The 20520-nt window shown below is 40.6% G+C and overlaps 1 protein-coding gene across 4 annotated transcripts in view; it reads right to left on the bottom strand.

Annotated features, from left to right (window-relative positions):
- The window catches only part of cacnb4a (calcium channel, voltage-dependent, beta 4a subunit), a 34031-nt gene that overhangs the window by 13231 nt on the left and 280 nt on the right, over nucleotides 1-20520 (bottom strand). For 2 of the 4 annotated variants that reach the window (XM_085250653.1, XM_085250652.1), the window contains exons 2-3: nucleotides 19735-20047; nucleotides 18250-18333 (exon numbers count right to left, since the gene is read on the bottom strand). In XM_085250653.1, coding sequence (XP_085106779.1) covers nucleotides 18250-18333; nucleotides 19735-19797 — 147 coding nt within the window. In that variant the 5' untranslated portion in view covers nucleotides 19798-20047. Of the gene's footprint in view, nucleotides 1-11095; nucleotides 11480-18249; nucleotides 18334-19734; nucleotides 20048-20520 lie in introns of those variants that run through there. The other 2 variants (XM_085250655.1, XM_085250654.1) reach the window with 2 other exon arrangements.

Below are 20520 nucleotides of genomic sequence, written 5' to 3'. Positions count from 1 at the left end.
ATTTTCTTAGGGGTAACGCACTATTTAAGTCATAAGTATTGTTTTAAAGGAATAGTAAACAAATGCTCCCACCCACCATCCTTCTCAGATTTGGAGGAGAAAACTAAAACAACCTTAAGTCATGCTTTTTGTTAAAAGAAATATAACATTCAATTTATGAAATATAATACATCACTTATTTTGCTTTATATGGTTCATAGGCTCCCCCCCTTTTATCAGGCCAATGGTAGGTCCAATTCAGGTGCATAATCCTAGCTATAGTGGCCACTTTAGCATCAGACAAGGCTGGCTGCCATAAATCTGTGTTGAGTATAGGCTGTCAATTAACTGTCTACCTCAGCTGTCAATATAGCAGGTGTTCATATCTATTTACTCTGAAACTGTCAGATGAGAGTTAGAAACTGAGGATATCCTGAAATTTTCTGTTGGTAAGTGCAGGCTTTGCTGCTGTTAGCCTCTGTTAGCTACTGTTAGCTACTGTTAGCCCTCATTAGCCGCTGTTAGCCTCTGTTAGCTGCTGTTAGTAAAAGTTTCACATGATGTGAGAATGTAATCAAACTGTCTATCACAGGGAAAGTGTGAGTTTATACATTGTCTGTGTAAAGTTTACTTTAAGACAGACATGAGAACAGTACTAGGTCTCTTATCTTAATTCTGACAGGTAAGTTCAAGTTAAAATATTTCTTGAAACTAATTTATTTTAGTTTTTTTCTGTAACTTTTCTAATTTTATTAATGTCCACATTTTTGCTCCATACTGTGTTTTTCCTATACAGACACCAGGAAAAGTAGAAATTGTGCATGGTAAATATAAGGTTTGGGGGATTAATCGATAGAGACAGTTGAGAGAGGCGCCAAGTACAGGAAGAGATAGCAGGTCAGTTGGTTAGCTCAACCCAGGGATTCCCTCCTTGGGGCATCAGTACCAATGTGGTATTTTTGTGTCGCCCCTTTTACCATATTTGGGTTTGTGGAGAGTTTCAGGCTAATTCTTGTCTGGCATTATTCTTAAGTATGTGTGCCTGTATATAAATATAAAGTCTGCTTCAGGCTGAAGATCAGTTTGATCACATGTCATAACTGTCACTCTGCAGCAGAGTCAGTGTTGGGCATTTTAACTGCTGGGCTAGAGGAGCAGTAAAAACACCCACCCACTTATTCAAGGCAGATAAAATGATTGTGAACTACAACAAGAGCAAGATTCTGACCAACTAGCTGAAAAAAAAAATGTGTCAACATAATTTGAAACAACAGTGAATGCTCAGCTGGGAAGCACATTTTCCCACAGCAGAGAATTATTACAACATCATTGCACTCAACAGGCTCCAGGCATCAAATACAGTGAGCTGCCCATCCTGCAGTGAGGGAAGCACACTGCAGGATATTTTGCACAGCTGATATTTTGTCCTCCCTTATGGTATTAAGAAGGATTAAGAAGGAATAATTACTGAAGCAATTTGCAAACTTGATTTGGTGGGAGAGGACATTTCACTTGTGTGAAGCAAGTTCTGTGGGAGGAAAAAAGTGCTTTTGAGTTCATAGACACAGCAAATAAATTGCCAGCTGGCTTGGTGAAACAGATCGCATCTGTGTTGCTGTTACAGTAGCAATAAAGGCAAAGAATGGCAAAATGGTGTTTTGCACCAAAGAGCTTATGGATAAGTTCAATTTAAATGGAAACTGGGGCTGATGTTCTTGTAACAGCCATGCACTAAACAATAAATCTTTTTGGGTGCCAGACCTCACCAGTATCCTGACTAGAGTCATTACAAGGTTCCACCAAGAGCCTGTCGCTACTACTGCTAATCAACACCAGCAAAGCTCTAGTAATACAAAGGATGGTTTGGACACCCCACCAATAAAAGGCATCCTATCCATTGTGACTTACATCTGTGATTCACTGGGAATGTGTGGTTTTCCAGCAAAAGGATCGTCTAAGATCTATGCAGGCCATAGCACAGCTAGCATGATTTAATTCTTGATAAGCAGTGGTCCAATTCAATGCACAGTTGATTTGAAGTTGCCCAGTCTCCAGTTTGTTCCTGTTACCTGTCTGCTTACTTGTTGGCTACCCTGCAAGCCTCTGTGCCACACTTCTGGGAATAAACCATTTAAAACTATTCCTGCCTTCCTGAATATTTAAGGTGACTATATCAGCTTAATGCTATAGGCTCATGAGAGTGAAACAAAAAGAACACACTTCTTGCACATGAGTTGGGATAATGGACCTGGAATACAAACCCATCAGTCATAACAAGTGCTTTCAGCCACAGTGTACAAGGCCTCTATTTTCAAACAGGGCTGACTTATAGTTTGCTTACACTGTCAACTCACAGCAGTAATGCAAATCTTGGCTCTGAGGACGTCACCTTTGGCTGACCGGTACTGTTACTGTTTGTAATGCCATGTGGGAGAACTGGCAACAGTTCAATTTGCTACAACTGCACCATGGCAGAACAGAGTGCTTGAACACTGTGAAATCTTTTAATTATAGTGGTAATATAGTTTTTGAATACACTGAATTTTATGCAGTTGAAAAATGCATTGGTGAAAAAGTGTTTATTTTGAGTTAAAAACAGACTAGTTAACAATTACAGGGACAAATAGAGGAGTTACTAAACATTAAAAATACCAATATGTGACCAAAAACAGACACTCACACACTCCAGAGATATGGAGGTTATTAGGTTACATGGTTGTTATTGATTATCTGTAGGTGTGAATGTTTCTCTAACTCTCTGTGTTAGCCCTGGGACAGACTGGTGACCAGTCCAGTTCATACCCCACCTTTCACCCTATGGCAGCTGGTTAAGCCCCCCTCCCCTGAGCTCTATAAGCGGAAGCAAATGGACAGATGGATGCTCCTGTTGATGCGCCAGGGACCAGTATTGGGCAGTTTCCAGGGTTTTTAACTTGGACCAGTGAGCAACCAGTCAGCCTTGCATACAACCCAGTCTACGCATGTGTAACATGCACACATGCGCAGCCACTAACACGGCGTTAGTGTAGACGCTCTTCACTGTAAGAGACAATGTAGAAGGGGCCTGTAACAGCAAACCTAATCAGACACCTGAATTATAACCTACCCAACTGAACATGGACATTTTAAGTTAAAAAGGCAAAGTAGCCAAGGCTAAAGCTAGCAGCCTCTGTATGAGCAAAGAATCAAAGCAGGCGAGAGGAAAATTATGGACACAAGTAAAACAGAGAAAAAGTCAATGTCCTGTTATGTGATGATTCAATAAAATGACTATATGTTACAATCCCTTATAGTGCATTCCTTCAAATGGAGAAAGTCTTGAGGGATGGCTACTATGAGGAAAGGCAACCCGGAAACTTTACCAGCGGGACACGTCGTTGTGTGCCTCAAATTCACAGGGTGTTTCGGTCTTTTATCATAAGCTATTCTGCCATTTTTTAGTTTCTTTTTACCTTCCTTGGTTAGGTTTAGGGATTAGAAATCTGATCTAGATTATAATATTAAATATTTGGGACACTTCATCAGTAGTGGATGTAGATCCCATGAGATTATAAACATTACTAGAAATTGTTTATTTATAGAGGAAATTGTTACTTTAGCAACAAAACTATTAGAACCAAACCTTTGAACCATTTTGAATGCTGATATAATCCATGCAGTTTTAAAGTCTTGCGATAATTGAAATCAACTTTAATTTTGATAATGCTTTACAGTAACTGCCTAATTAAGCAATCAGAGGCATTTTCAAGATACTACTGCGACTGAGAAATGCTTCAAGGACTATTTTATATAAACAGCCACAGCATTTTAAAATCCTGTGTCGTCACTGTGGATAAAATAGTGATGTTCTAAACCAAAAAAGTCCAATAAATGGCCAAAGCAACATACTGTAACTTTGCCTTAGCAGACTTGAACAGTACTTGAGATCACAGCTAATATGTTGTTAAATTGAGAAGAAAACATTTACTGAGCAAAATATCAGTCAGTTACCCTCCTTTGGTCTTTGAAAAGCTTCCGAAAACAATCCAAACCCATACAGTAATCAAAATTATTGTAGGTGCAGATGAATAATTACATAAGCATGGACACTGGACACGTGTCTTACTAGCAGGAAAGGTCTAACTCAGTGCACTGTATTAGACTGCATAGAGTCTCTGGGGTTCAAATGTTAATTTCTGCTAATCAGTGCTTTCCATTCAGGGTAGAGGCAATGTACTATGTTCTGTGGCCTGCAGGCTGCTGTGCACACCCTTCTCTCCAGGGTCATGAGCCAGTTATTCTCCTTGTCACCAGCATTAAATAAGGGAAATGGCTGAATGATGAGACGGAACATAGCTGCTAAAATAGTTGCCACCAGCAATGTCAATATCATTTATGATTCACTGGCCTCACAGTTCATGTAACCCACCTGCCTGCAGGCATTAATAAATCTCTTTATTTGCAAATCTGACTGCTTGTATCTGTCACTTGGACTATAGTTACAGGAACAAAGCACTACAGACATTCAGTTAACGCGTACTGTGAAAATGTTATGCAATATCTGAAAAGACGACTATGCTACCAAACCACGTGGTATGATGTAATGTATAATGAAGGAGTAATGACGTAATGCATGAATGTATTCATTCATTTTAATGACTTCTTTTCTTTCATATCGCTGTTCATCAATCAAAGCAGCTCATTTCCCACCATGTGACACATGAAACAACATGTCCTGATTAACATCAAAACAAATGAAGAAATATATGATAGCAAAACAAAATCCTTAAAAAGTGTCCATCATCCATCCATCCATCCATCCATCCTCCCTCTTCCACCATATCCCAGCTACCATAGGGCGAGAGGCTAACACAGAAAGACAGACAACCATTCACACTCACATTCACCCCTATGAGCAATTTAGAATCACCATTTAACCTAAGCCCACTAACAGCATGTTTTTGGATGGTGGGAGGATGTCAGAGTACCCAGAGAGAACCCACGCAAAAACAGGGACAACATGCAAACTCCACACAGAAAGGCCCCGCCCAGGTGGAGTTAAATATCTTCTTTCTAAACAGTTAAACAGTATTGTGCCCCGGAGTCGTCATGCCATCCATCCACTCAAAACAGAACAAAACTCAGAATATCATGTTCCTGTGTGTGCCAGAAATAAAGTCACAGAGAACAAACTAACACTCCGATTCTGTCTGTCAGCTTCATTCAGACACCATGATATTTAATAACTGGGGAAACTGTGAAAGCAGATGTCAGGAGATGATGAATGATTGAAAAAAAGGCCGATAATTAATACAATAAAACACAATACCTCATTTCAGTCTTAATACACGCTAATATTCATGTGAATGTGCTCAGTTACACCAGTTTAAATACAGACATGCCTTGTTGCTTCATACCAGTATGTCTCCAGCTCATCAACTCAGGCGGATTCAGCATTCAGTTCTGCCGAGTAGCCAGCTGGTGGATGTTCAGAGTCCTGCAGTTTCGGCTAAATGGGCTGAAAAACTGGACTTTAGCATAAATGTTTACCTAGCAGATGACAGGACAGTCTGTTCCCCCATGGATGCTGCCAGACGCTCTATTTAAAACAACCTATCCATGCAGGAAAAGGACTGAAGAAGGAGGGTGCAGCTATGCCATATTATAAAAAGAGCATCATTTGTCTCATCTTAGAATGTCATATGTGGTGAAGAAAGACTTTTTGAGCAAATGTCAGAAAATAGTTTGTTTTGGGAATATCTTACTATCGTTGAAATATTACAACTAGATGCCAAACGCACACCGCTATTCCAGTTTCATCTTAAAATATGTGAAAGCTGTGATTCTTCACATATATATGACAACGATGGTGCAAAGCTGCAGGCAGCATGACACATGCTTATAAACCCTTGACTTCTGACTAAGGCGTGATGCACTGCTTCGAGGCCGTCGTCATCAAGATCATCTGGCATGACAAACAGAACTCTCGCTGCATGTGTATGTATGATATTACATATGTGTTATGTAATATAACACATGTGTAATTATGTTTTATATTAATGTAATTAACGTACGTTAATGTAATTATTAACATGCTAATAATTGCACGTTAATAATTACATTGCACAGCATCTTGGTCAACTGAGGTTGTTTCAAATATGCTATATAACTTGGAATTGTCATGGTTTGCTAATGGGAGTGACTGATAATTCACTCCCATTGTCTTTCAGAATAATTCAGAATTGTCTTTCCAAACTTTTCCATCAAATGCATTTTTTTTTGTTATGCATTCATCTCTTGATATGTTTCATCTATCCATTTTCTGCTAATTCCTTTTCCAATTTAGGCAGTCTAACCCAGCCGTCTCAGGGTAAAAGCTCACAAACCCATACCACGTGGACACGTCAGTAGAGATACAGAACAGAACCATTCGAGCTAATGTTCATTTCTAAGGTTAGAATCACCAACCAACTTACCATGCATGTCTTTGCCCTGTTGGAGGGAGTCAGAGTACAAGGAGAGAACCCATGTGGCACATGGAGAACATCCAAACTTGACACAGAAAGGCTGAGCGGTGGATTCAGAATCGGGATATTCTTGCTGTGAGGGAACAGTGCTCACTACCGTGCCACCCTCTTTATGCTCACTTACCCCAGGAGGCAAGGAGGCTCACCCAACTGTTGTCAGGGATCGACTCGGGGGACAGTGGCAGATGGGGAGTTTGACTGGGTCAGTACACCTGAGAAACTTTGATGCAGGTTTGCTATGGTGAGCTCATGGAGGACACAAATCTCGCATGGAGCAGTAGACAAAATCTTGTTTGGATACTGATTTCTTCATATTTGTTTCTCTTATATTTCCATCCTGTCTGTCACTTGTGAAGCAGTTTGAAATGCATTCGATTATTTTTTAAAGTGCCTTAATTTTTTTAGTTGAATGTCTTTGTCCCCCATTTGCAACCTTTCAAAGAGATTATGAAAAGATGTGTTCCTATCCTGAATATGGCCTTTTTGGGAGCTTGAAGCATGGGTTTGGTGACTATCACTCCCACTGGACATCAAAAATTAAATGAAAATGTGTAACAGGGCAAAATGTGTAACAGGGCATTGGTACTAGAATAAGTCTTTGAAGTCAACCTGCCAGGCTGGACAGTGTGGATTAATGTCTTTGTCCAGGGCTTGCAGGCGTCTCCGCTAATGATCCATTCAGAGCCATGGGAGTCTTTGGTTGGTACAAATAACTGTTATTTACTGCCTCATTACAAATGAAATCTATAGCTGGAAGAGTGGAGAAAAAGAAATAAAACCACCACACAGCTGCCCACTGCAGAGTATCACCTGATGTATGTTTTTTTCTTTTAAAATAACAAACTACATCTTTTTGTAACACAGAATAATGTACATTTTATCTTCAACATGGAGGCTGGCTTTGTTTATAACATGAACCTATTGTTTTAAACAGTAGCTTTACTTTTACATTATATTATAATGTAAAATAACAGTTTATTTTTCATACCCTTGTGCACGTTTATTGGAAGCAATCATCTCAAAAGTAAGAATAAAAATCCAGTTGTTACTAGTAGTAGTGTTTTAAAATCAGGCCATATTACCTCAGATCCCTACATCTGCCACTTTACAAACCTGAAGTTATTAATGCATGACAAAGACGTCAGTCAACACAAGGCATGTCTAAAATTACTGTCATGCACATTACACAAGCAAAGACTCCTACCCCCCGCTTTTCGTTTCTGCACAAACTGTGGCTCATTATCGAAGTGTCAAGTGGCCGGTCTTGAGTCCGTCATGCCACACTCTAACCTTATCTGTCCAGATGCCGAAGCTCAGTCCGTTCTCCCATCTCCAATCATCTTCCTCCCCTGACCTATGTGACTATCAGTCCCAGACTGTAAGACGAAAAGCATTCCCTCCTCAGCACACTCAGCTGGCACCAACACTGCATCCAGTAGCTTTAAGGGATAAACGTCTCTAAGTTCTTTGAAAACCTGGCCCACTTTGGGCCTTTAGCTCCTTGTGTACTCACTCTGTTAGATATACCTGTTCACTTGCTCATGAATGCAAATATCTGAGCAGCCAATTCAACGCATTTAGACGTCATCATAAATATCTTGTTGAAGTTAACTGAATTGAGCATGGCATGATTGTTGGTCGCAGTCTATGGGATTTTCCTACAAAACCATTCAATTCAATTTTATTTCTACAGCGCCAAATCACAACAACAGTCGCCTCAAGGCGCTTTATATTGTAAGGTAGACCCTACAATAATACATACAGAGAAAAAAAACCCCAACAATGATATGACCCCCTATGAGCAAGCACTTTGGCGACAGTGGGAAGGAAAAACTCCCTTTTAACAGGAAGAAACCTCCGGCAGAACCAGACTCAGGGAGGGGCGGGGCCATCTGCTGCGACCGGTTGGGGAGAGAGAAGGAAGACAGGATAAAAGACATGCTGTGGAAAAGAGCCAGAGATTAATAACAAGTATGATTCAGCGCAGGGTTTTGGGTATACACCTCTTGGGTTTACAGAGCATGGCCAAAAAAAGAGAAAATAGAGTATCGCCCTCAGTACCATCTCAGCACCCTTTAAATGCCAGAGTTTGCTGTACATTTTGCTTTTGCTTCCAACAGGATGTGTCCTGTCACAAAGTTCAAATAATTTCAAACAGGCTACTTTACCATGAGTAAGTTCACTGTACTTAAACAGCCAAAAAGCCAATAGATCTCAATCCATGATGTATGCGGTGGAATGGGTGATTTGTTGACAGCGACTGCAAAAACTGTTTGATACTGCGATGTCAAACTGGACCAAAATCCATGAGCAAAGTTTCCAATACCTTTTTGAACCTGCACAACAAAGAATTAAAACAACTCTGAAGACGAAAAATGGATGAAACCTTTGAGTACCAAGGGGTCCAGTGAGTGTATAATGGAAAGACTTGGTTTAGAAATAAACAGTGTCTTCTTCAGGCGCTGCTTCCACGTTTGCACTACTATTTGCAATAGTAAAACTACTATGAGCCAGCGCAGAAGGTTTACTGGGCTTTGTGTTTTTCATAATACCTGTTATAAAGGTGAGTCATGCAGTGAACAATACTGTATGTTTGCAGAAGGGTAGAAAGTGGTTTACATCACTACCAGAAGCTAGGGAAGGACAGTGACTCTGCAAAAAAAGAATAATACTCATATGGAAGTTTCCACCAACTATGACTCTAAATATTACATCATCAGATAAAAATGGATCAAGGCCACAAAACGGAAAGTCCTGCATGTTCTGCTAAACATTTTTAAAATGGACCAAAAAGCTGCTTTCTGGGTAGTCTTGGGTAAAACACTTGTTCTGGATTTTTAATTTGGAGTGTTAATTTTACTTGACTAACATTTCTAGTGAAACTGTCCGAGGGCTGGAAAATGTTGAGCTTTGGAAAAGAAGGAGTAATCGTCAAAAAAAAAAAAAAAGGTGGGAAGGTCATAAACGCCAAACACATAGAATATATTCGTGTGTCAAACAATGTCACTCCAAAACTCTTACTGAAAATAAGTCACACAAGAGAGCCTGCAGTTTAATATATGCTGGAAATGAAATGAATGACAAGTCTGTGTGACATTCCTGGCTTTAAAAAAACAAAACAAGCTAAAGATAAGTGCTGATAGCAAACCACAAGGTCAGTAAGGTCAAAGGTGTGTTCTGTGACGCTGCCAGTACAGCTAAATATGGAACAATGTGGAACACAGCAGCCCAACAGAGTGCATGAACAAGTTCTCCAGGTTTGATTTAATAGTACTTATTAAAGTACACAGAACCAAAGGCTGCCTGTATTGACAGAAATACTCATTGACTGATTCACTGTAATTGACCAGCAGGATCAAACGTAGTGTGTTTTTGACTTAGTAGTAATGAAGGACTGAATGGATCCAGTTTTATCCTGTATGAGACAGTTTCTAGAGAGTACTGGGATTTTCCCGAATCCATTTCCCGAGCAGTCTCACATGGGAGTAAACTGTCTTCAGGCTCATTAGTTATTCTGACGTATAATAATAATAAAAAATAAACATGTTATTTCTGGATCTTGCTGTACTATCAGCTAAGAGAGTAACTAAATTAAGAGAGTTATTTTGGGCACTCAGAGCTTTTGAGTGTAAGGCCTGAAATTTGAGTTTTTGGAAATAACTCCCAATGCAGGAAAGAAACAACAGCAAAGAGAAGCTACTAATACCACACCACCTACAAAACTTGGCACATAAAAATGAACACATTTTTCAAAGTCACAACAAACAACAACGCAAACACAGAAGATCTCTCTGTATACGCTGCAGACAGGACAGAACATGCTAACTCTACTTTTTAGTCTTTATGAGGCAGCCGGTATCTCAGGTGGACTTATGGAAAGGTTCTGACAGATTCTGCCTCAGTGGGATTCCCTCCCTCCTCCCCACCCGGCAGCAGTTTCTATATTCCTTGCCTTTGTAAGCATTTTTCTCTGCTTCCGCAGATTTTTCTTGCTGTCTGCCTCTTTGTATTAAAGGTGCCTACGCACACTTATCTGTGGCAAAGATGAGAATTCCCTTAATGGCAACGTGTTTCTCGAACATAAAGGCATTCATGCTGCGAGTGACGAATGTAACAGTTGGCACGCATCAGCACATCAGCATCACGCAGATGGCCGTAGTGAATGCTGATTATGTTTGTTGGCCTTTTCAATAAACCATGATGATGTACAGTGGGGTTTGATAAAGGTGGAGGCACACAGGAATCATGCAGACGTGCTCACAATGCTCATAAACAGAGGCAAACAGCATGCATACCGGCCAGTCAGCCATACATGGTAAAGACAATACTTTTCAGCTTTGCAGACAGCCGGCCCAGACAGGAGGAGAACTGGCGTCCAAGCTGATAGTATCAGTGAGAAAACTGTATTTTTCTTTTTGACCGGTTGAGGAGACATGCACACAAATGCACACTCACACACACACACACCTTCCTCTAACTCCCCCGAGGTGAGTGCACGCTCAGCCCACTCAAGTCTCAACGCATTCTGTGGGAGTTTATGTATGGATCAAGCAGCCACGACGGAACAGAACAGCGTGGTTTACAAGTGCCAGACGCCACTCTCCACTCACCGCCTCCGAGTCTTCAAATCCATGAAGGTACAAGTTATCGTACATGGAGGAGTGAGGTTCCCAAAAATGAGCTCTTCAGTGCAAAAATAGTTCGAAATGGCTCAAGATCAACCTGTTCTGGAGAGGATGGATGATGAGGATAGGGGAGTGACAGAGAGCACCAGCAGTCTCTTCCTCCACATGAAGGTAGATGAAAAAGAACCCAGATCACAGAAGAACAACAGATTTATAAAAGAAAAGGGAAAAAAGCTGGAGTCCAGTCTTCTCCTAATGCTGAATTAGATGTTACTGCTCCCAGGTCAAACAAGTGTTGTTTCCCATTATAAGGCAAGCTTGGCTATCCCCAGAGGCTGAGCAGACCTGGCATTTCATCTGCCTTCCAAGCTGAGATTGCACGAGCCAATCCCTTCCCCAGCACTGGTTGATGACAGACGTGAGATGCAGGCTGCCGATTGGCCGATGCAGGCTCCAGTCAGCCCGGCTGGCTGTGAATAAGGAAGAGAGAAGAGAAAGAGGCGGGGGCGTCTGCAGCCTGAGAGCATCATTAACCAGCAAGCCGTGTCAATCCTGTCCTTGTATGTGAGCGTGAGGTAATCTTTCACACTAAACACCGACATTTAATTTGCACATGCAGAACGGCAGCTAAGGCAAACAGCTGAGTGATGATACTTAGAACGAGAGGCAGACTCGATGCGATCGAGCCGCTGCTCCGCTACAAGGAGCGCCCGCGTCTTTACAGCTTCATGAACACACCGGAGCCGTAAAAATCAATCTGTAAATATCTGCTACAGGGAGAGTGATGGCAGAGGAGATCAATCAAGAAAAGCTAGAGAACTTCAAATCTACAGTTTGACACCTTTCATGGACAGCATCTGTTGCTATTATAACTACTTTACATGTGAAACAACAGTGCATTTAAAAAATATAGATTCCTATTTTAACCATCCCATAATTACCGCAGGATGTTAAGCTACAAATTAGATAAAGACTTTGAATTCATTGCTGTACAAAAGGTTTTCATTTGTGCAGCTGAAAGACTGTTTATTTTCAGAGTAAACACCTCAGAAATACAAACATACATGAAAATCATTAATAAGGTAAATTACAGTATTTGTTTTGCAATTCATATTTCCCTCCTTTGGCTTTGAGCTTTAAAAGAAATTCTTGATACTATTCACAATAATAATATAAATTTCCCTGTTAAAAATACACAGACACACACACGTTACACAAACTCAGCAATGATTCTACTCAAACAAGTTTGGCACTGGGACGTTGCCATTTGTTTGGCATAGTAGAGCAACAGCACCCTCTCTTGATCCGATAATGCATCTTCATCAACATCGCCACGCTTTTTTCCTTTTCCTTTTTTTTAAGCTTGCTCCGAACAAGCTCTTCCCAAAACATCTGATTTTTTTGTGTCTATCCTGCACGTATTTTAGTGGAGGCACAGAGCCGGGTGCTACATCCTCATCATTCATCACTCTCACATCAGTGTATGAATGTGAGAGTGAATGAATAGTGGTATTGTAAAGCGCTTTGGGTGCCTTGAAAAGCGCTATATAAATCCAATCCATTATTATTTAGATATTGCTCTGTGTCTTTATTCTGCACAGCAGCTCCCAGCAGACCCCCTCTGGCCCGTGTGGAACAGTAGATCAAAGGGAGACCTTTCAGAATAAAGGTCATTTTATTCAGGCTGAAGCTGCATGAAATATCACATATAAGGGTGCTTTTTTTTTTTTTTTAAAGAAAGAGAGAAATAAAGAAAGATGGGAAGCAAAACAGAAAGAGCACAAAGGGTGAAATATGCTTCTGGAGAAAAGTGGGTCCGAGCTGCCACGTAGATCTGGTGGTATAATTAGATATCACGTGTAACACGACAGCTCGAGCAACATTACCTTACTGAAAATAAACACATACGCACACAGGCTGCAAAAATGACAAGAAACTGAACTAATAATGGAACAAAGTGGATAAGAGAGGCACAAAGAGTTTGTGTTCTTACTCATATCTCGAGCTGTCACTGTCATCCATTTGAGTTCAGTTAGATCCTTTAAAAATCAGAAAACCTATCAGGGTAGAAACAGGTTGAACATGTGAGAACTCGTTTAGGCGTTTTATGTCTCCAACACACGCTGTGCCCAATCAAGAGACAAAATGTAACATCCCAGAGAAACAAAGTGCAAGAAATGTCAGACAAGCCAGAAAGGAACTTTAGTTTCTCAGCTAGAAAGGCACTCCAACTTGCTCCCACTCCTTTTGCCATTTTCTAAATTAAGCATGCAATCATTTCCAACTGATAACAAAGTACCTTTCATTTGTAATTTATGAGATTGTCTCCATCATCTACTCAGGAGGTGCTGACAAACTAGCGTGCAATACCAGCTGCGAGCGACGGCAGCGGTGGCTTGGCCCATCAAGTAATTCACAAATTAAAGGCTGTTGAGTTTAGCCATGTGACCTACATAAGGCGGATTAGCAGTGTGAAGTCTCTTCCTTATCACTTTGCAAGCTGCAAGCTGAAAGATGAGGTTAAAGAGTTGCCTCTGTTTGATGTATCGTGAGTCGGCAAGGCAAATTAAATTTCCGGGACGGCATTATAGGTTTATCAATCTCACAATGAATTCAATCAATTAACTCTGCGAGCCTTACATTCATTCATGATTCCAAGATTTATTCATGTAAAGCAACGGAACAGATTTAGAGAATGAAAACACGACGATCCAGGACGTGAATGTGAGATAAGAAATTAATTCAGGCGACGTAACAGAGGCAGTCAGGAAATTCGGCTGTGACTAAGAGGTCATTTTCTGCTGAGAACATCTATTGGTCCACCAAAATTCATCACTGTACTCTTGTTGTGTCCTCAGGACATCTCAAAATAAAAGGTCTGCTACGTGTGAAACCCCTTTTCTTCCCGTCATTTGGATGTCAGCATCAACTGAATTAACTGTAAGTAAGAGACAGCTAGAGTAGGAATTAACTTGACCTAGGCTCATTAATTCCAACACCAAGAAAAAAAGATAATCTGTGCCTTCACCTTTGAACCATGATAAACATAAATTGCTTGGTTTGGGGTTTTTAAATATATACATATATGTTTATGTCTGTGTTATCAAGACAGACTGGTTTTAATAAGCTCAGAGTTCCCCAAATGACAATTATTCTGCTTTGAATAATTTAATTCAACATTATTTATATGGTGCCAAATCACAACAAGAGTTGCCTCAAGGCACTTTATATTGTAGATTAAAAACCCCACATACAGAGAAAACAACAACGATGAGATGACTCCCTGTGAGCAAGCACTTGGCGACAGTGAAGGAAAAACTCCCTTCTAACAGGAAGAAACCTCCAGCAGAACCAGGCTCAGGGAGGGGCGGGGCCATCTGCTGCAACCGGTTGTTGGTGCTTTTTACTCATTTTTTGTTAGACAGCATAAACCCTAAATTAAATTACATACATGTACTTGCTGTTAGCAGCACTGTAAAATTATTCCCACTCATAGCACCTATCTTTAATACATATGTGTAGAGAAGTGTCTATGTTATAAGTAGTAGATTCCGGTAGAACTGAAAGACTAAAAAAAAACAACGAAGATAATGAGAGCTGTACACAATGTAAATGTGGGACCTTTGAAGGAGATGATCTTTCTTGTCATTTGCTACATATATATTGTTTCATATTAATATGAATTCAGGAATTCCTGATAAAATCCCAACCATAGTTCAGAACTGCTGAATGGCCTACCCGAGTACAGACCCAGCTAACCTCAAGAGTTCAGAACCCCTGTTTGAAGGGGGAGTTAACATTTCTTATTAAGAGGTCAATGCATTTAACAATTGCAAAGACCTCCAAAGATGCAAACCAGCAGCTAGTCTTAAAAACAAAACATAATTAGATGCATGAGGGTCAAATAGAGCCAGCCGAAGAAAGAGGTGCGATGAATACAGACAGCTGCAAAACGATTTTGAACAGACAAAAGAACCTGAAACTGTGTACAGAGACAAAAACTGAACAGAAACAGATGACAAATTAGCATAAGGAGATAGAAAATTCACATTACAAGAATTGCTACAAAAATGCTAAGTGACCAGAGAGAAGTGCAAACTGGTTGCAAACAGATGCAAATCCAAACAGACAATAAAAAAGCTGAATGTTTCATCTTCTGTGTCTATCTGCATCTTTAAGTTGTTGCTATGGAGGAAAGGTTAAAGGCCTTTTTACAAGTCTGTCTTATAAATAATCCTTTCATGGACCTTAAAGCCTGGCTCAGGATTCGATCAGGTATCCACTCGCCAACAGCACACATAAACATCTGTGTGTAGGTGCTCTGCGTACCATCTGGGAGAATCAGTTTTTTACCATCTCGGCAGCAGATCTGTTCGGTATCACATGCAGTGACTCAGACTCGTCATCCATATCTCCTGGAACATAATGTCCCTGTATTGTGACACAGCCGTCCATTGGAGCAAACAATTAATTTAAGTCATTTTCTCTCATTTTTCTTTGTAAGACAAGCACCAGAGGTCATTCAGAAGACGGCAGACCCCACCTCGCCTTGCCCTGATCCCTGTGGTCTCCTAGTTAAATGCACTATTTTCTGCCAATCTTTGGTTATTACACAGATGAAAAATTTTGTATTTGTGCTCCTACTGGTTTGAAGTGGGTGAAGAGCAATATTTATATTGCATTCTGGTGACAGTTGGATTGCTGTTTGCTTATGCTGCCAACACAACCTGTCATATCTTGTCAAACCACACCCACACAGTAAAATGAACATTATTCTTTCTTTTTTTCCAATCGTAATGTCATTGTAAAGTGAAATACTGCAAGGTTACGAGTGATGTAATGTTACTTCAAAGTAATTTACAGTAAATTACTGACATCTGGTATCACCATCATTTTACTGTACTGTACAACGTGATCTGTCTTTGGAACCACAAAAATTGATCAGACAGTAAATGGCTGCACTGAACTGTGACACTGCAACTTTTTTGGTCTTTCTTGGACTCTTAACATCACATAGCCACATTTGAACTGGCCTAAGATCACAATTTGCAACAGAAAAGGCTAATATTTAAAAACCAAATTTTGAAAACGATACAAAAATTGGTATTCGCATGGATCACGCCTAATCCTTTTCTCCCTCGTTGCAGAGCTGAACAAACTAACATTAATAACTCCAGAGTCCAGGGAAGATTTATAATGTTGACCATGATTCTGTAATGTCCACAAATGACCTGTAGAGGAGGAACGTTCAATAAAAACATTCGATATCTACCTCGGCTGCTGTAAAGAATGCCTTCATCTCACTTTTTTCTCCTTTCATTGAGTTTTTGCTGTAAAATAAATAAAAAAAAACTGTTACCTTCTTGTGAAAAGAAAGGAGGCGGCGCAGTTTTCTGCTAATCAACCTTGTCAGCTTGACCCCTGTTGTTGTTGAAGGCTGTTACTATGGATACACGTGGGCATCAAAGAGAGAGAGCCCACTCCTTCTCTTCTTACCTGATGACGATCACACCGGTCATGACACAAATCACAGCGGGGGCGTTACAGAAATCTCTGAGTGTGTAATAAGTAAATGGAGTGGGCAAGAGCTTTCATTTCATTCCACTGTCCTTGTGCTTTACTTTTTGCCTCTCCTTCTTTTTGTCTACTCTTTCTTTCTTTGAGGTCTGTCTGCAAAACTGTCTTTTCCACCTTCTTCACTTCCTGTGAGTCATATTATTACTCCAGTGTCAAGCAGTAGGCATTCACTAATTAATGGATGATGTTTACACTGAACACAAACTGCATTCATTAGTGTGCTGCTCAATAAAATACAGATCTTATATTTTATTTACATTGCTAATCATCTGGTGTTATGCTCAGTTTTGTTCAAATGGAATTATGTACAAAAAGATGATTTCTGTGACTAATGAAGGGCTACACCATCATAACTGACATCTGATGATTCAGTTCTTTCTCCAACTTGATTTGGCCTGATTTACTGTATCTCCAAAGAGCACGTGTGACCAAGTTTGTTTGAGGTCAGGTTTGAAAGCATGAAAAAGGGAGAGAAAGAGTGGGGCTTTGGGACAAAGGTAGTCACAGATGAACTATTCTTGTATCTTTGTATGGCCTCTGCAGCCTTGGTTCCCTTGGTAACTTGTCAGCAGGATGTCAAAGTCCACGGTAAGCACTGTAAAGTAGTCTGGCGCAAGCACATTATGAATTAAAGAAGGGACTTAAGAAATTGAATTTTGTTTTCACTGTGACATATACAAAAGAGGCGGTGCATCCAAACAGTGTTGCCTGGCGCTGCTCCCGTGACTCGTGAAAGTTTGGTAGATGACTCAAAAACAGGTCAGTTAGCTAAATTCCCAAGTGAGACCAAATCAAGGCCATCTATTCCCTGGACTACAGCAGAACATCTTCTAGACTGACAACATGTTATCTGCTGCCACAGTGTTTTCTCTTCACATTGGAGCCAAACCCATATGAGTCTAACCAAAAGTTATGTAATGATGGATTGAGGTCAGAAATCAACAGTGGTCCAGAGATGAGCTCTCAAAAACACTTCATTCCACCAGGGAAATCTTCAAACAGCAAGTGTTCACCACTCACTGTCAGAGCTGGGGTTTGCATCAATTATTAGTCTTAAGTGCTTCATAGTGTTGTTTATAGCTCTTTAACTCCTTTCCAAAGGACCTGGTAGGCTATTAAGACACAATTAGGATGTTTGCTAAGACCATTAATCTCTGGCTCTCTTCCACAGTGTCTTTTGTCCCGTCTCCCTCCCCTTACCCCTAAACCAGTTGCAGCAGATGGTGACCCCTGAGGTTTCTTCCTGTTAAAAGAGAGTTGTTCCTTCCTTTTTCCTAATCTGACAGTTGGGGTTTTCTCTGTATTATTGTAGGGTTTTTTCATTACAATATCAAGCACCTCAAGGCAACTGTTGTTGTGATTTGGTGCTATATGAATAAAACTGAATTGAATTGAACTGAGTTGCTGCCTAAACTAAAGACGCTTGTCATATGTGTTGTAGCCAGGTGCAGCGCTACATGGTGAAGCTTTCATCAGTATTAACCAGATCTATGCCTCGACGAAGCAGAAATGCAGTCAGGTTTATGCTTGACCTCTAAAAGTTCAAGTTCGTCATGTCCTACCTGTCTGAGGATGAAGCTGGTGGAAGTGGTGCTGCCATCGGACCTCTTCAGTCGACTGCGTCTGGAGTAAGTCCCCCTGTTAGCCTAATGAAGGCAAAACAGACCCGCGAATGAACTCTGCTCTTTTATTTTATATTTGTGATTGTATTTTTGTTGGCCCTTCCCTTTATTTATCCCCCTCTCCTCTACAGGACAAACCCAAGGGCACCTTCCTTTCAGTAACCCCGTTAAAACCAGCATCTCAGTCTCTCTGGTTAAAGTGACGTTGATGCCAACCAGCTGTCTCTTGTCTGCTGTGATGACCTGATTATAAGAAGCCGGTCTTTTAATGCTTTCTCGGACTGTCACACTAAGGTCTATGATAAGTGCAGCTTTGCGTGAACACTGCCCCGATGTACGGATTCAGTTTTTTCTGACCTATTTTCACACACAAGCAATTTGTTTAAGTGCAGCGACGGCATACTTCACTTGAGCAGGAAATGAGGTGAAATATAGTAAATGGTTGCAGCGGTTGGCTCTTATGACACTCTTGCGCCTGGTATCATATCCCTTTGTGACAGCAGAGGGAGGAATATCACTTTCAGTGATCCCATCTTAATTTTAAATTGCAGGCATGGCCAAACTATAACTTCAGAAAATCACAACACAAAGCAAAAGTGCCTTTGCTGTGTATAACAGTCTCTAACGAGGCCACTTTGCTGAGTTCTGTATTTACACACATTCTGTAGTAGATAATGTTTTATTTGCCTGATTAATGTACTGAATGTTCAAAAATTTCCCCCCACCTGGAGTAAAATCCTTAAAGTTAGTGACGTCAGCAGTTCAAAAACACAAAGAAATGTGATTCAAGCCCGAGCCTGAACCATCCTGAGCAGGATGAATTTCTGACCACAACTATTAGGCTACATAGTCTTGGGAAAATTAATTATTTCATTGATTATTATGCTTCATAATATCTGATTCCTATCTGATTCTTTCCTGGTAATCAAATAGCAGCACTCCCATTCATTACATCTAAGTGCGCACACAGTTACATTAACAATCTGCAAATGTTGTAACATTGAAAAAATATGGGAGGGGGTAAAGTACCTCCCTTCTCTGGAAAAGTTTTTTAAACTACCTCATGCATCACGAGCTGGGCTCCGTCATAAAGTGCTTAATAATTGAGCACCTAATTTCATTCCTTTTTGAATAAATCAAATTCACGCCACGCTGCAGATCCCGTGCAGTCTCAGTTTGACTAATAACACCTCGAGGACTAGTTGAAGATAATGAATGCATCCTCACCAAGACAACGAGCAGGATGACTTTTTTTTTTCCAATTATTATTATTATTATTATTAGGTATGTCATCGTAGTGTGGAGTAAGGGGGCTTCATTATCCCCCCGTGCATATTTGCATATATTTTAAGATTTGTCTTCATCATTAAAACATTTGCTACAGATTCTCGCTGTTTCACGTCATGTTTTTTTTTCCTTTTCTACCTGAAACACGGGCTTCTGCATCCCCTCTGCTATCCCGTGACGGGTGTAGATGTGCCGGGACATCTCAGCCAGTTCGTCGGTCCAAGGCGGAGGCTGGCGCTCGGTGCCACTCCACTGGAAGTGCCGCTCCTCGGGCGGCGGACAGTGAACCGCCGGCTCCAGCTTTACTCCGATTCACGCCAGCAGAAGAGAAAAGACTTGGACGGCAGCTCGGACGTGTCCTCCTGCAGATCTTTACGGAGTGGACAGGGCACGTACATCAGATGTAGCCCTCCTCTTCCTCCCACACGCATCACACAGGGTTACAGGAGTGCTGCGTTCAAGGACGAAGTAGAACTTGAGAATTTCGTACACTCAGCGTGTGTCATTTGGAGGGCAGCCGTCAAAAGTCAAACTCAATTAGATAATATATTTAAAAACATTCACACTTGTGTTTATGTCACACGTAAAAAAAAAACAACAACATTTTTTATAGCCTACTTTATATATGATATTCAACTTAACTCTATCCTCCACAGCCAGTGTTGGGAAGGTTACTTTTAAAATGTATTCCATTACAGAATACAGAATACATGCCCCAAAATGTATTCTGTAACGTATTCCGTTACGTTACTCAATGACAGTAACGTATTCTGAATACTTTGGATTACTTAATATATTATCATGCTTTTTACAACAACGTGAATGTACTATTGCTGTGTGATTTATTACTGTTACTGAAGGTCCGCGACTCCGAACTGTAGTAAAGGGACCTCTGACTAATACGGCGGGGTCCCTGTCGGCTCG

The sequence above is a fragment of the Mchenga conophoros genome, linkage group LG16 (genome assembly GCF_057382185.1).
Source record: "Mchenga conophoros isolate Kocher_MC1m ecotype Shallow Benthic linkage group LG16, M_conophoros_male_GT1.1, whole genome shotgun sequence".
Taxonomy (NCBI): domain Eukaryota; kingdom Metazoa; phylum Chordata; class Actinopteri; order Cichliformes; family Cichlidae; genus Mchenga; species Mchenga conophoros.
This window is presented reverse-complemented; position numbering and strand designations above follow the sequence as displayed.